Genomic DNA, 15,940 nt, shown 5'->3' on the forward strand with positions numbered 1-15,940 from the left:
ACTACTACTACTGTGTGAGACAGAATGTGACACCCAGGTAAATGGGTGTCATTTTATAAAGCTGCTTTTACCCCCACACAACACTCCTGGTCACAGCAGGGTAAAAGCAGCTTTATAAAATGTTTCAGGTTCTTCTACAATATTTGTTTGGATTACGGTCAGGACATTGACTTTACCATTCCAAAACATTAACATTATCCTTCCTGGCCCAGATGCAAGCAAAGCAGTCCAAAAACCTGATGAGTTACTTTATCCAAACAAAACCATACTCATTTAAACAAAAAAGTTATATTTTGTTCTCATACATAAAATATTTTTCCAATAGGTCAGATTTCAGCCATGTCTGATGGTGAATTTTTTCTATGTTTTTTTTTTTTTTTTTTTTTTTAAATTCAAGACATGTAACAGCCAGACGGGATCCTCAACTTTCATGCATTCAGTTTCTCAGTCCTTTTCCCCTGTCAGATGGCAAAAATTTTCCTCCAAAAAATGCAGAATTTTTGTAATAAGGTTTAAGCTAACAGTGTTGAGGCAGATTCTATTGCAGATTCAGATCTGCCAGCCAAGCATGTCATATTATGCTAGGCATTGTTATGCAGTCAGTTTAGGAGTGGGCAGTGTCAAAACAGAGCATGTTTTTTTTTATAGTCAATTCAAATAAAGTCTTATTTTTAACACTGGGTGCAATATTTCTGGGTAGTTCTAATGATACTGTACGTGTTATTTTTAACTACCATCTAAGAATTTGTACCCTTAAAACATCTCTTGGTTCTTGGTTCCTAATGATCTCAATTCAAATTCCTTTGTAAAAATTTATAGTTTCTATGTTTTGGCATTATAAATGTTGTACTTAATAAGCACAATGTTACTTAATTTTTCTAAAGTGGGAGTCAAATGGGTCTATGACTAATATCTTTCTTCTCATTTTTTGTGATGTAGGCTGCTTAAAAATTGGAATTAAAAAATCATCCCTGTTTTGGCAAGCAAATACAATTAAAGATTCACCAGAAGTTTCCAGAATTCCACATGCTCTACAGCAACTACTGGAGCCTGTCAACCCCCCGAAGGACCTGTTACAAAGCAGCATAAAACAAAATATAATATTGAACATCAAAGGAGCATCTCATCAAATGTAGGTTTCATACTGATACTGGTTCTCATAAGAAAAGTTTACAGTTAAGAAGTTTAAACACAACGGACCATATCTACATGGTCACAGTGCATTGCCTGCCAGGGTTTGTGATTCCATGTTCCTGTAGTTACTTAGATAACAAATTTGACTCCCCTCTCATCTCAGGGATGGTCAAAAAATTAAGTAAATGTAAATGAGTCGAAACAACTTCATAGGTTTTTCCTGTCCTTTTAATGCCTTTCTTTTGATCTAACTTGATAGGCTTTAAGCAGAAATTAAACAGAAAAAAAAACAAAGGAAAATAGAGTGACAACACAAATGTCTGTCATATGCTCAGTTTTTAACTCTACATTCCAGAATGGAAAAAAGTCATTTTTGTCCTCTGAATGCAGACTGTTTTTCTCTATTCTCTTGCAAATGTGTTTAAGAAGTGTACAGTGGAGTCCAAATGCATGTAACTTTATATTCAAGACCTTACACTGTTCACCAATTTGATGAGAGAGGGCCTAATATAGGAGGATTCAGAATAATACTAAAAGTTATAGAATGCATGAATTAATAGAGAGCATATATTCCAGACATAGGACTGAGATGTTGTTTTTATGGCTTTGATAAGTCAGGTCTTTTTTTGCCAGTTAACCACTGCAAAGCCATTAGGTATCTGTCCCTAGTGTGGGCTTAGTGTCAGTCACAACTGTTCTACAGTGACCAGGACTTTAATGTTTCTACTGATTTTGTTGTTCATTTATTGTTTTATATTACTGCCTAATTTTAGATTTTTTCATTTTTATATAATAATAGCAAGGCAAGGCAAGAGACTGGGGAGTTTATTTATATTTTTGGATTTATTTTATCTTGTGTTGTTTATAATTTATTTTGATTGTTTTTATTCTCTGTTTCTTATGGTTTTAATTAGTCTGTAAATGGATTACAGTTTTTTTCTCTTTTTATATTGGTTTAGATGTAGAAAAAAGCAATAGTGGATTTCAGACTTGCAGTCAAGAGCACAATCAGATGTTTATACATTAGTGGTCAGGAGAGCAATGTATCTATCTGCCAAACTGAAATGTTTCCAAACCTATGGCCCTTATCCCTATATGGGCAAAAACCCAAAAGTGTCCAAATCAAATGTAAGCAATAGCTTTGTTTAATAACAAATTAGCCAACGCTAAACTTGTGATTAGTTTTAAGCAATGTTATGATAATGACAATTCCTGTAAACAAAATAAAAATGTTTAGGGAGCGATCGTCAGATAAGTGTTATGGTCAAATAAAGACACTCGTCCATATCTTAGCTTAACCAATCACCATTACATAATACATATTAATTGATGATGGGCATTTCCTAATGTTGTATCATAAACAGTTAAACAGGGGTACAGAATCCTGTAACAGAAGCTTCTCAGGTCAGATCTGCCAGCAGATCCTGTACTTGTGTTGGGTCAGGCTAGTAGTAAGCCTTTATGTTTAGCAAGGATGAGAGCATGCTCCAGAAAAAAAAGACTCATCTTGAAATACATTACAAGTATGAATGAACGATTGTGATTGCATGTATTTATGTATGTATGTATGTATGTATGTGTGTATGTATGTATGTATGTATGCATTTGGGTTGTGGTCACTTAAAAAAGTAAGATTTAACAAAAAATTAGAACAACAAACAGAGGTGATTTTGAGAAACAACTTTACATTTCAAATGTTCTATGCAATGCTTCTTAACGGGGAAAGTGTTAGGAGAAACATCATTCAATATCATTAACAGATATTTTTTCCAACAAAAATAACCATTTAAATATGGAGTTGACTTTTAATGTGCTTATAAGTACTTGTAAAGAATAATGTATTGTAAAGAATCAAATTGTTTTCTCTTTGTGGCATGTTTAAGTCCCCTTTCATGCATTTTTCATGTGGCTGCCATATTGTGAGCCATAAAGAGTCATGGGCTAGATCAAAAACTGCATAATACTGTATTAAATAGTATGGGGAAAATATCATCCCTCTATTTTGACAATGACATTATGCTGTTTTGTGTGTAGCCAGAACTTACCTTCAATAGCCAATATGACCAATTCATCAGTTGTTTAGCTGCCTGTTGATGCACTTGTTATTACACAGACATTGCATTTAAATATGTTTATGTAATTTTCATAAATTCATATGGAGAAAACTACATAACAAGGCTATTTTTTAATATTAGTAATACCTGTTATGACTATGGGGTCATTTTCATTTTTTTCATTTAACACAGGCTAAGGGAACATTTGTGCAATACTGAACCACAGCAAAATGTATTGATGAAATGCTGTGTTGGTTTTGTTAAAAAAAAAAAAAAAAAGATTTGTTAATTTAATGGTTGAAACACTTCACATGGTAAGGACATCACATTATTCATTAATCAATGTTGTTCATAAGTGTGTATTTGCATATTTTTTTTCCAAAAACAAATCTATTATTTTAGTACCAAACATTCAAAGTAAACTAGAGAAACAGAATCTCTGTAACACTTAAAATATTAAATAGGAAATATGTGTATAAATTGCCAATGGCTTCACTTGGTGCCTGTAGGACAACTGGGTTGAACCACCACAATATAAATAGAAATTATATACAAATAAAAAATAGAAATGCACACACACACACACACACACACACACACACACACACATACACACACACACACGCACTCTATTTCACCTCAGGAAAGCACACAATTATACGTGTCATGGTGACAAATGGGGACTTAATATGCATCATTGTAAGGGCTCATTTCCAGAGAAAAAGCCATCTTGTTTTTGCTCTCAGTCTAGATTACTAGGGATTTGGTGGCATTGTGTAACAGGGATCACCGTACAGTATCACTCCCTTTTCTCATTGTTTTTGACCACATAGAAACAGTTCTAAAACCATATGTTTTACTGGTGTTTTATTACCCTAGCTATTTACACTTTATCCTGTAAGATTTAATTCAAACCCCAGCTTTAGGTCAAACCTAAGGTGATAAAACAAATGTGGAAAAACACTTATAGAAGTGAGGGGTGAGATAAAAAGCTACAAATAATTCTGTCATTTAAATATCAGGGAAAATGTCAGTTTATTTATTTATTTTTTTATACATACTGAAGTAACAAGTGCATAAGCCTTTAGCAGCAGTCCACTATTGTTCACCCCTCAGATTCACTGGCAGCCATATCCATTATAAATGTGACACCTGAATATCATTTAAATCTTGCATGCACATATAGAAACATCCCTTATGTGAAACAAGAAAATGGCGTGTACTGAATGACCAAATTTTTATTCATCATCATCATCATCATTATTATTATTATTATTATTATTATTATTATTATTATTATTATTATTATTATTATTATATATTTTTAAAGCATCAGCTATTACCAACAAAACATCAAAACAGCATTGCATAATGTGGCTCAAGTGGACTGTTTGGAATGAAAAAATAAAAGTAATATTCACGTTACTGTTTTGTGTAAAATTTCTATACATGTTGTGTTTGTATATTAAAAAGAAAAATAAAGAGACCCTGGCTTCCGTCTAATTTTGGGTTTCAACAGGGGTAACTTGAAAGTTGTAAGTTAATATAATAATATATAAATATACAAATATAATAATAGCTGAAAGTGTTAGAGGGATCAAAATAAAAAAAAAAAAAAATATATATATATATATATATATATATATATATATATATATATATATATATATATATATATATATATATGTATGGTACATTCACTGTTGTAAGTGCAATGAGCTATTATCCATGTTTCCATTGTAAACCTTGTGTATGTTTCAGTGTAAACCTTTAAACAGCTGTAGTTGGCTTGGTGCATTGTCATGCTATGTGATGAATGAAATAATGACCCTATTATACATTTCAATCAGGAAAAAAAAGAATAAATAAGAATTTGAAACACAACTTACTGTGTTTAATGTGTGAGTGTTTTTTTTTAACTTGACATATCAGTATCACTGTGGCACACCAAGTAATTCAAAATGTCTTGGAGGTATTCTCCTGTAACCACCATTGCAATTGTTGCATGGGATGTCCTCAGTTCATTCAGCGATCTCTAGGCATTTATTCAGGAATATTTGTTGAAAGTCCCTTAAGCTTTAATTCAGACATAATATAATAATTTATGCAAAAGGTAATTGATTATTATTTCTAATTATTTCTATTGCTTTCTGTGTTTCTTTGTTTCTCTTATTGATATTTCTAGCAGTTTGGCTTGTGAGACTTTGCTTTTTGTGTTCTCTCCCTCTTTATTTCTGTTCTTTTGTTCTCTTTTTTTTGTCTTATGTCGGTTATTCCATGACTGTGGTACCATTTAGCCACAGATCAATCACCCTTTGTCTTAGAACAACAACAGACAGATAGAGGTTGATTCCAATATACTAGCATTCAGGTATCATTTCTAATTATTTTATCATTTTTAACCCTTTCCAGACATATATTTCAAAACTATTTCTCATCTTTTCTGTTCTTACCTTTGGTTGTGGTATATTGTCTTAGCTTGAGTAGTTTTAGTTACAGTAACTTTATTGCTGGGAAGGTTGTATTCAAGTGACATTTAGATTCAACAGTTCTAGCCATAACCAAGCCATGGTATGGCTGGTCTAATGAAATCAAATCAAGTACATTTTAGCATGTTAATATGTTGATTAACTAAAAGGCCAGTTATCTCTTACAAAGGGCCAGTTGGAGACTACTATAATGATTTTCATCTTCAGTAAAGATTAGTAAACACATTCCACAAGCAATCAATGAAGCACAAGCTATGACTGCCTCTACCATGCTTGACTGATAAACTTGTATGTTTTGCAAATTGTATTGTATTTGCTATGTCCACTGTTTATGCGGGGGCATGGTGGCTTAGTGGTTAGCACGTTCGCCTCATACCTCCAGAGTCGGGGTTTGATTCCCGCCTCCGCCTTGTGTGTGTGGAGTTTGCATGTTCTCCCCGTGCCTCGGGGGTTTTCTCCGGGTACTCCGGTTTCCTCCCCGGTCCAAAAACATGCATGGTAGGTTGATTGGTATCTCTGGAAAATTGCCCGTAGTGTGCGATTGCGTGAGTGAATGAGAGTGTGTGTGTGCCCTGTGATGGGTTGGCACTCCGTCCAGGGTGTATCCTGCCTTGATGCCCAATGACGCCTGAGATAGGCACAGGCTCCCCATGACTCGAGATAGTTCAGATAAGCGGTAGAAAATGAGTGCGTGAGTGAGAATGTTTATGCAATGGTTTTGAAAGATTTTCCCTTTTTTCTCAGCTTCAAATGTCTTGCTTTTCTGAGCTAGACTTCATGTGGGTTGATCCTTTTAGACAACAAATGCAGTCTTAACAAGCAAAAACCCAAGACTGAAACCAAGAATAGACGGTCAGAGACATTCTTTTAAACAGTCAATCTAACGGCACAGAAGGGCAGCAATAATCATTTGAAAAATGACCAAACAAAAAGCATTATGTTCTAAGCTGTTTAACACATCTAGATGTAAACATAAATTATGTAAATATCAAATAAAATGATTCTTTTGATCCCAAATGTATTTAGTGGTTCCAGCTGCTTTCCATATCTGCATGATTTTATGCATTTCTACTGCAACATGATTGGCTGATTAACTAATTTAGTTTAGTATAACAAAAAGACATAAAATGTGTGCAACTATGCATATAAAGAGCATTTTATTTATAGGCTCACTTTCAGTAAACAATTTAGCCTGGTGAGAAGAAGCCTGTAAGAAACCCACAGGAACATGGAAAGAATACGCACCAAACTCCACACAGAAAGTAACCCAAGCTACAGATCTCAACTTAAAACGGATCTTAAAACTTAATTAGATAAAAATTCAACAAAACTTGATTAAGGCACAAAATGAAGGCACAGAACCTTTTCATTAACAATAGTTTATTTTTATTACTGCTTTGATTCATTTGTTCAAAATGAACTGATGCCCACAGCACGTCTGATTTGCTCAAAGGTTAGCCAAAATGTCATAGACCAGGGAGCCTGCAAAACAGAAATAAAGAATTCTCATAAAAGTACTATTCTAAATGGGGTAAAATATACAATGAAATAATAAGTAGAGTACCATTCTTAACCATGTTGGTACAAAGCCTTTATAAACAATTAAAATAATAAGTAGAGTACCATTCTTAACCATGTTGGTACAAAGCCTTTATAAAGTGTTAGTAATCCTTCCCCTCTCACAGACTGAACCAGGCAGTCCATGGAAGACTTGTACAGGAGACCCCTTTAAAAAAAATCAGCATGTTATGCTCCTTAATATTAATCAATTGTTTTTTTATTGACTTATACAAAGAGTATGATTCTGTATTTTAACATTTTAATTAATGATCTGTTTTAAAACTAAAGTGTCATTGTCCATTTGCTTTAACTGCAATGTTTAACTACATAATTCTGGAAGAATTATTATTATAATGTTGCTATGAATGAATAACCAGTATTAGAGGCCTGTTAGCATTATATTAATTACTCATTTGAAAAGCACTAGTTTGTGTGGTCTAAATAGCAAACTAACCTTCCATTTGAGTCCCGAGGTTGGTTCATTATTCTTGTTTTAATCACATCAGCCGGAGTTCCCATCATAGCTGCTACTAGACCAGAACAAGTACTGGAAAAATATTCTAGTCAAACATGACATTTGTAATATTCCTCTTAGTATTTATGAAAATCTTGAAAAAAATATATACCTTGCCATTCCATGGCAAAGACAATTGTCCCCTATAGAGGTAGTCTTTAGCAGAAAGTGCTTAACGCTGTCATATGTTGTGAGGTCTAAATGTCAAATGTAAACATGAAATGTCAATCAGATATCGTATGGTACTTGCAATTACTGTACCATATATGATCAATTTGGTTTACTTACTAAAACAATATGAACTATTTGGATTGCACTACCTCCTAGATTGACCAACGCAGCTCTTTGTACATTGGGCACCCAACCAGCCCAGAGGCCCCGGATCCCTCCTTCCTTCATGATCTTTGCAAAGGCATGAATAACCCCATGTACTCTAATGAACAAAAATAACCTCATAATGAACATGGCATAGAATTAATTTACACCATAAATATTACTAGGATTGCTTACCTTGGTGGTTTGCCTTCCAACCTTCTTTTCCCTTCCATTTGCATCTGCACCTTAACTAGATCAGTGGGGCTGGCCAAGAATTGGCCAAGAGCACCAGATACCATGCCACCTAATGCAGCCTTCCTGCACCCAATAACAGGGTCAAGTTGCACAAAGTAACCTATTTGATTTGGTAGCCATTTATAACCATATGGTAATAGAGGTCTAAACAGTCATTTTTATTTCAGTTTTGTGTGTGTGTGTGTGTGTGTGTTTACCTCCCACATTACCTTGCATGTAGCTTTAAATGTAAATTTAAATTTCTTTTTTTGTATGACTGAATGTCAACAGATGAGGTTAAACAGTTAGTCTATTCTTACCAAATGGGAAAGCTGCCATCTTCTGATTTTCCCAATACAATGTCCCGGAGCTGTTCGTAAGCTAGCATCCTGCCTCCTGAATAAACTAGTTGAAACAACAAAATGGTTTGATGACATGGATTCAGACTTTTCCTTTGTCTTTACTATTTATTTTTATTAAAACAGCATAATATATTTAACCATGCTTTGCGTTAATCAAAATCATTAAAAATAAATCATCTACAGTAACTTCTATATGAATCACTGAAATAAGATGTTCATATAGATATTACAGCTGAAAGTTTTCATAATGACACAAATATAAATTTTCAAAGTCGGTTTTTATGATGCCAATTTGCATATACTCTGATGAATTGCAATTAACTGCAAAGTTCCTCTTTGCTATGACAATGAACTTAACATTTCCACTGCATTTCAGTCCTGCCACAAAAGGACCAGGTAACATTGTATCAAGTGTTGACAATTACAGGGCAATATATTGATATTTATTAAATTAGAATACAGACTGGAAGCTTTAAAACAAGGGTGGTGCTTGAAACACGTGCAGTCTTGACTGCATCAAGAGGCAGGTGGACAAACAAAAACCCACAAATTCTGACAAACTCCAAGCATTGATTTTGCATGAATGGGTTGTCATCAATCGGGATGTGGCCCAGAGGATTGACAGCATGCCAGGGTGAATAGAAGAGGTCTTGAAAAAGAAGGGTCAACACTGCAAATATTGACTCGTTGCATAAACTTAATGGAATTGTCAATAAAAGTCTTTGACGCTTATGAAATGTTTGTAATTATACTGTACTTCAGTATACCATAGTAGCATCTGTCAAGAAGATCTAAAAACAATGAAGCAGCAGACCTTGTGAAAATGAATATTTGTGCTATTCTCAAAACTTTTGGTCATGGCTAAGGTCTTGGAGATTTTTATCAGTTTTATGGGCTTAAAAGTACAAACCAGTACTGTGTGAGAAAAAGGGTTAGGACATAAACATACAAATTTACAAATTTAAACTATGTCTGGACCATTTTCATAGATATAAAGATCAAGTGACAAACAAAAATGCTACCCATACTGTGTATGTGTGCATACACTCTTGCAATGAGAAATGTGTAAGTGTACTTTATGAATAATATTTAGTATGATTAGTTTAGACCTGCTATCCATTAAACTGACTGATTAGCCCAAAATAGTACAGCTGCCCCTATATGATTTGCCTGTCGTCTTCTTGGTAACGTCCAACTGGAAAAGCTATGGGGTGCAAACATCTTAAAGAGCAGGTAATAAATAAAACAAAATTTTGCGTAAGTGAGTGAGTGATTGATGCTTATGCAATGCCTGTAATTATACTTCAGTATACCATAGTAAATGGGAAGTAAGGAAGTGAATAAGGAAGTAAATAAATAAACAAATAAATAAAACAGCACATCACCAAAAGAACACCAGCTCCACACTGAAGAACTGAGGCAGCATAATGCTTTGGGGTTGCTTTTCTTCATCTGGAACTAAAGTTGTAATCAGGGTGAATATGAATAGCTCCAAATACCAGAAATTATACAATCAAAAACCTTCAGTCTGCTAAGACAATTAATTTAAATCACACCACCAAATCAATAAAAGAATGGCATCACCCAAACAAGTTCAAGGTTTTATTTGGCCCAGAGTCCAGTTTGAGATCCAATCAAAAATCTGTATTTGTAAAACTCAAAACTGTATGCGGCAGTTAATACACATATATTATACCCATATGATGACAGTAAACATCTATAGTTTTTACTTAACATTGTTTGAAGTGTTGAAGGATACCTATATGTCTGTAGATTGCAGGTGTTGCCCCTTGCCATAATTTCAGTGGTCCTTCTTCTTGCACTATTCCCACAGCTGTGCGTAGCATTCCTCTATACACAGTTCCACTTTTGCTGTGTTTCCCAGGAGCATATTCACCTTGTATTTGAAGCCTCGTTTTTGTAAGATCAAGGGGAAATGTGACTAAATTAGAGTTGACAGAAACAGAGATATTCATTATCAATAATGTAACACACACATAATATATATATATAGACATTTTAATTGTTTATTACCAAATTCTGCAACACTGGCAGCGCATGCAGATACAGTGAACTTTGATACTTTGGGCCACTTCGAATTTTCTTGCACACGTCCCATAGCTTATGTTAGCTGTTAAATGGAATAGTATAGGATAAAATATATTGAATTAAAATGCATGTCTGTAACGGGCAAGAGATAAGGCGTAACCTACCTTCACACAACTCACTATCTGAAAATAAAGTTTCAGTGTGTACACGGCTCACATGAAAACAGACAATTTGATTAAACGCCGGAAGACTGTAGTTCAAAGACCAATTTTCTGAACGTAATAATAAACTACATTTCCCAGATCACAGCGCGGACGCAAAACGACGCTGGGTAGCTCACTCAATAGTCAGTTTATGAATATAAGAATATAAAAATTAGTAAAAACTGATACGTTAGGTATGTTATCAAAACAAATGTGTTTATATATGTGATGTACTTGTGTAAAATTAGTTCAGCCTTTCCCAATGTTTATGTTTCTGCTGACATTTCAAAATAAAGGTCACGTACGTCAAACCACAACTGGAATGAAATAGAATACTGTATTGTCCTTCCTCACTTGATTTGGTTTATGAATATACTAACATAAATAGTGTGCATTCCGGAATGGCAATCTAAACAATTTAAGCAGCAGTATGATAGACTTACCATTATTGTACAGTACAGAACAGCAGCAGACAGTAGTGATACAGGATCAAGAGATATCACGTTACCGTGTAGTGGATATGTGACTTGTGTTTGTCAGTACAGTAAGCAGATGTGGCATATGAAAGCCAGTTAATTGCCAACAGGCATTTGTGAGGGATTCTTGAGGACTGGTTCACTGCAGAAGTGACTCTGGGGAAGAAACTATCCCTCAGTTTGGTTGTGACATGCAAATTAATGAAACAATTTTATTCCTAAGTTAAAGAAAAGCTTGTCTCAATACAATCCATGTGTAATTAAACATGTGGAACATTCAACTTATTTACAAAATGGAGAAGCATGTTCCAGGATAAAGAGCGGAATAGTGGTGTGAAATAAAGGATTATAAAATGTCTTTACTAAGAGTTTTCTTTCAGTTATGACAAAAAGATAAGCCATGCATTTTAAAATATAATATATATTTTAAAAAATCCATTACATGTAGATAAATAAACCTTGAGGATTGCATAAATGTATTGTGTGCAGGAGCATTTGTTCATACTATTGGCAATAAAGCCTAAATATCTGGAAATTCAAAAATTACCCCTATATTTCTGAATTCAACCAATCTTTACACAATGGGTAAATAAGGAGTATCTTTCTAAAGCACATTTTTGGTTGTTTTTAACAAGCCACAGGGCTGTCAAGTGTCACGCATTGAGAGTGACAGTCACTCATTTCGGTCTTTTGTCACGCTCTCCCGCCACACATCGTATTTCTCACGCAGAAAAACTATTTATCATATATTTAATATGCCGCAGCGCCCAAAATGTATCAGTACGCACCGCTTAGTCGAGCCTGACACTTATCAGCCAATCAAAAAAAGGAGGCTACACAATAGCCAATCAGAAAATAGCACTATCTGGGTAAGATTTAACGCAACAACCAATGAAAAAAAACATTCATTAGCGAGGGTATTTTCGATGGTCATTTTGAACAAAACCTCAAAACGAAACAATCGTGACCCTAAAAATGGCTGGGCTTGAGCCGAACTGTTTTAAATGGGAGCAACATTACAAATGATAAAGGAGTCCAAAAAGGCAATAAACACTTACAATAAACAATACCAGTCATAATCTCTCTCTCTCTCTCTCTCTCTCTCTCTCTCTCTCTCTCTCTCTCTCTCTCTCTCTCAAACACTCGCACGCACGCGCACACTTTTTTTTGCCTGTCTTCAAAACTTGAGGGCCCTGAAGCCAGTATTTAATGATGAATAACTGGCAAATGTTATTTCAGTTTATACATTTCAATTTATATTTTTTGACATGTGCAATGACATAGACATTTTAAAATGCAGGAAGTGATGCACATATTAAGTGCACAATAAAAAGACATGTTCATTGTAATAAACACTGTGACTGAAATAACTGTGTTACATATATATATATATATATATATATATATATATATATATATATATATATATATATATATATATATATATATATACATACATACATTACAAATGGTGCTTGTTTCTATTTCTGTTGGTGTATTTCTGATTGAGCATGTAGAGCAGCTATGGCTCAGTGTTCTACACCTTAAAGGTTTTTGTATTTACAGTAACAACCAGATTTTCACTACTAGACATAGCTGCCTGTAGCTTTGAAGGCTTGTGCGCATTGAAGTTTTAAATAGAAATGCAGTGATGAACATTTGCAATCTATGACTGAGTTTTTACTATTGTATTAGGCACGCATGTGTTAAAATCATGTTTTAAAGAAATTTTGGCAAATCTTCTGAAACGCATTTGCCGATGCTTACAGTGAAAATGAATGTGAATCATGAAGTTACACTCCTTGTGAATGAGATTCACAGACTTGGCAACAAAAGTAAGTATTGCTAATCTGTATGCATATTTCATTCTTTCAGTTGGTTTAGAACCTGCAATTAATTTAATTAGATACTACATTTACTGATGCATTCAATCTATCCTTCCATCTATCAATCAGTGTTGGTCAGGGACACTGTGGATCTGAAACCTATCCAGGGAACACTGGGCTTAAGGCTGGGAACACCCTTAATGGAATGCCAGTCTATCACAAAACACTATGCAGACATACATTTACTGACAAATATGGAGAGACCAGTTCACCACTCTATATGTTTTTTGGGAAAAGTACCTGAATAACCCAGAGGGGATCCATGCCAACATGGGGAATGGATAGCATCCACAGTTTGTAACAGCTAAAACTGAACTGGAGACCCTGGAGCTGTGATCATACACATACTGTAGTAATGCTGCAGATATGATTATTTGGGCTTTATGATAATGATAATATTTACAGTACATTGACTGAGCCCTAATAAGGCCAAGTTTACTACTAAAGGCAAACATTTTTGCACATCCAACATAGTGATACTTTGGTATTCACCCATGGCCTCTGTTTGTGATTGATTTCTTTCAAGAATTACTTAAAGTATTTACACAATTTAAACCACTATAACTAGATTAATTATTATTATTTAAAAATGAAACTAGTGAACTTGTACTGTAATGTCTTTTTATTTGTATATTTTTTGTATATTCATCATTAATTTTGACATGCCAAGGAAGATGCCTACAGAAGGGAACTCTGTATAAGCAGGCTAGGAACCTACTGACAAAAGAGATCAAAATAGCCAAAAGAAGGTACTCTGAAAAGCTGAAAAGCAGGTTTTCAGCTAACAATCCTGCATCAGTGTGGAAAGGCCTGCAAGATATCACAAACTACAGGAAATCACCCCTCCCAACTGAAGCAAACAAAGACTTGGCTGATGACCGCAACACCTTCTACTGCAGGTTTAAGAATATCTTCACATCTCTCATCCAACCCAGCCCACTGACTGCCCCATCACACCTCTGTGAACCCCTTTAACAACTCCTCCCAGCACTCAAGTTGCCCCAGGAAACTCTCCATCACTGGACTGGATGACTACAGGCCTCTTTAAAGATGCAGATGGTAAAATCAGTGTCAAATTTAGTGTCCTTTTAAATGATGACAAGTTTGTCAACCTCATGGGGCAGTCTCTACTTCCTACGAAGGCTGAAGAAGGCACATCTCCCTCCCCCCATCCTGACCATGTTCTACAGAGGGACCATTGAGAGCATCCTGAGCAGCTGCATCACTGTCTGGTTCGGGAACTGCACCATCTCAGAACGCAAGACCCTGCAGCGGATTGTGAGGACAGCGGAGAAGATCATTGGGGTCTCTCTTCCCTCTATCACAGACACTTACACCACACGCTGCATCCGCAAAGCCAACAGCATTGTGGATGACCCCACACACCCCTCACACACACTCTTCACCCTCCTGCCATCTGGAAAAAGGTACCGAAGCATTCGGGCCCTCACGACCAGACTGTGTAACAGTTTCTTCCCACAAGCCATCAGACTTCTCAACAACTGAAATGTACTGTACTGAGCACAAGTTACACACACATCATCTGTATGGACTGCATAGACCCTCACAAAACACACACACTGACACAACATACTGTTTACATGCTGCTTACAATCCAGCAAACTGTTTACATGCTGTTTTGCACACCTTGTCTGCTGTTTTTTGCACAAACTGTCCTAACATTTCAGCCGTTTTTGCACATATTGTACAATATCTCAGCCATTTCGCACATACTATATTAACACATACAGTATTAACACTGGTCGGTCGGCGCTGTTTCTGTGACTGTTTACTATTTATTGTCTTTTGTGTACTGCATATTTTGTACTTTTTGTATTGTCTTGTAACTTTGTGTCTGCACTGTCATTGTCCTGCACTGTCATTGTCCTGCACTGTCTTGTCCTGCACTGTCTTTTGTCCTGCACTGTCTTTTGTCCTGCACTGTCTTGTCCTGCACTGTCTTTTGTCCTGCACTGTCTTGTCTGTCTTGTTTGTCTTGTCCTGCACTGTTTGCACCAGGTTGCACAGTTGCACTTTATGTGGCTAAGACTACTTACAAGTCTTTAGCCCTGTCTTTGTTTTTATGTAGCACCTTGATCCTGGAGAAACGTTGTCTCATTTCACTATGTACTGCAACAGCTATGTATGGTTGAAATGACAATAAAAGCTTCTTGACTTGACTTGACTTGACTCTTTGAGGCACTCGTTGGAACACTGAAAGCAGCCAAGCGAAAGAAGATCATTACATTTCAGGGTGAGCTCTTACTGCAAGGAGTTTATGATAATGTTGATAGTATATTACTTCACTATTGACCAGACAAACTGCCCTGTATCTTACTTTTCCAACAATAGTTTTCCTGAGGGGAATGAGTACTTATTTGACGATTGTGTTTTTAAATAACCAATGTTGCTATCTTGTCACTAGGATTTTTTAAAATGGTTATGTTTGTGATAACCGTTTAGACGTAGGATTGCAAATAAGATGTATTTTGCTTTTTTATTATTATTATATAAATGTTGCATAGAATTATGTTTGTGAAGCCATTTGGGAAACTTGACATCAATATAAATTATTTTATGATATACAGTAGTCTTGTATTGGGTAGTTTCAATAGACATAGACAAGGACTTCACAGTGCAATACTATTACTGACAAACTGGCTT

General features: G+C 35.3%; 3 protein-coding genes across 3 annotated transcripts in view; 2 read left to right on the forward strand and 1 right to left on the reverse strand.

The window, feature by feature from the left end:
- bsna (bassoon presynaptic cytomatrix protein a) overlaps nt 1-4,778 on the forward strand; it is a 118,161-nt gene extending 113,383 nt beyond the window's left edge. Inside the window, exon 13 of the mRNA XM_060882083.1 lies at nt 940-4,778. The gene's annotated coding sequence lies outside the window, so the exon portion shown is untranslated. The remainder of the gene's footprint in view (nt 1-939) is intronic.
- Nucleotides 4,779-7,028: 2,250 nt separating this feature from the next.
- On the reverse strand, nt 7,029-11,137 carry slc25a27 (solute carrier family 25 member 27). Its single transcript, XM_060882310.1, has 10 exons — nt 10,876-11,137; nt 10,697-10,793; nt 10,422-10,604; nt 8,621-8,705; nt 8,262-8,384; nt 8,072-8,184; nt 7,864-7,948; nt 7,692-7,784; nt 7,301-7,403; nt 7,029-7,159 (listed from the first exon to the last, which is right to left on the reverse strand). The coding sequence occupies exons 2-10, from the start codon at nt 10,779-10,781 to the stop codon at nt 7,088-7,090; spliced, it is 942 nt and encodes a 313-aa protein (XP_060738293.1). The 5' UTR covers nt 10,782-10,793; nt 10,876-11,137; the 3' UTR covers nt 7,029-7,087.
- Nucleotides 11,138-13,164: 2,027 nt separating this feature from the next.
- LOC132853786 (costars family protein ABRACL-like) lies at nt 13,165-15,589 on the forward strand. Its single transcript, XM_060881743.1, has 3 exons — nt 13,165-13,225; nt 14,327-14,388; nt 15,467-15,589. The coding sequence occupies exons 1-3, from the start codon at nt 13,165-13,167 to the stop codon at nt 15,587-15,589; spliced, it is 246 nt and encodes an 81-aa protein (XP_060737726.1).
- The last annotated feature ends 351 nt before the right edge of the window (nt 15,590-15,940 follow it).

Source organism: Tachysurus vachellii, chromosome 11 (genome assembly GCF_030014155.1).
Source record: "Tachysurus vachellii isolate PV-2020 chromosome 11, HZAU_Pvac_v1, whole genome shotgun sequence".
Lineage (NCBI taxonomy): Eukaryota > Metazoa > Chordata > Actinopteri > Siluriformes > Bagridae > Tachysurus > Tachysurus vachellii.

Coding starts and splice junctions, on each gene's coding strand:
- LOC132853786 (XM_060881743.1), top strand. CDS start 13,165: ATGAATGTGAATCATGAAGTTACACTCCTTGTGAATGAGATTCACAGA. Junction 13,226..14,326: donor TCACAGACTTGGCAACAAAA/GTAAGTATTGCT, acceptor GCCTCTTTAAAG/ATGCAGATGGTAAAATCAGT. Junction 14,389..15,466: donor ATGATGACAAGTTTGTCAAC/CTCATGGGGCAG, acceptor GACTTGACTTGA/CTCTTTGAGGCACTCGTTGG.
- slc25a27 (XM_060882310.1), bottom strand. CDS start 10,781: ATGGGACGTGTGCAAGAAAATTCGAAGTGGCCCAAAGTATCAAAGTTC. Junction 8,706..10,421: donor TGCAATCTACAGACATATAG/GTATCCTTCAAC, acceptor TGTTTCAACTAG/TTTATTCAGGAGGCAGGATG. Junction 7,785..7,863: donor CTTTGCCATGGAATGGCAAG/GTATATATTTTT, acceptor ATATTTTTCCAG/TACTTGTTCTGGTCTAGTAG.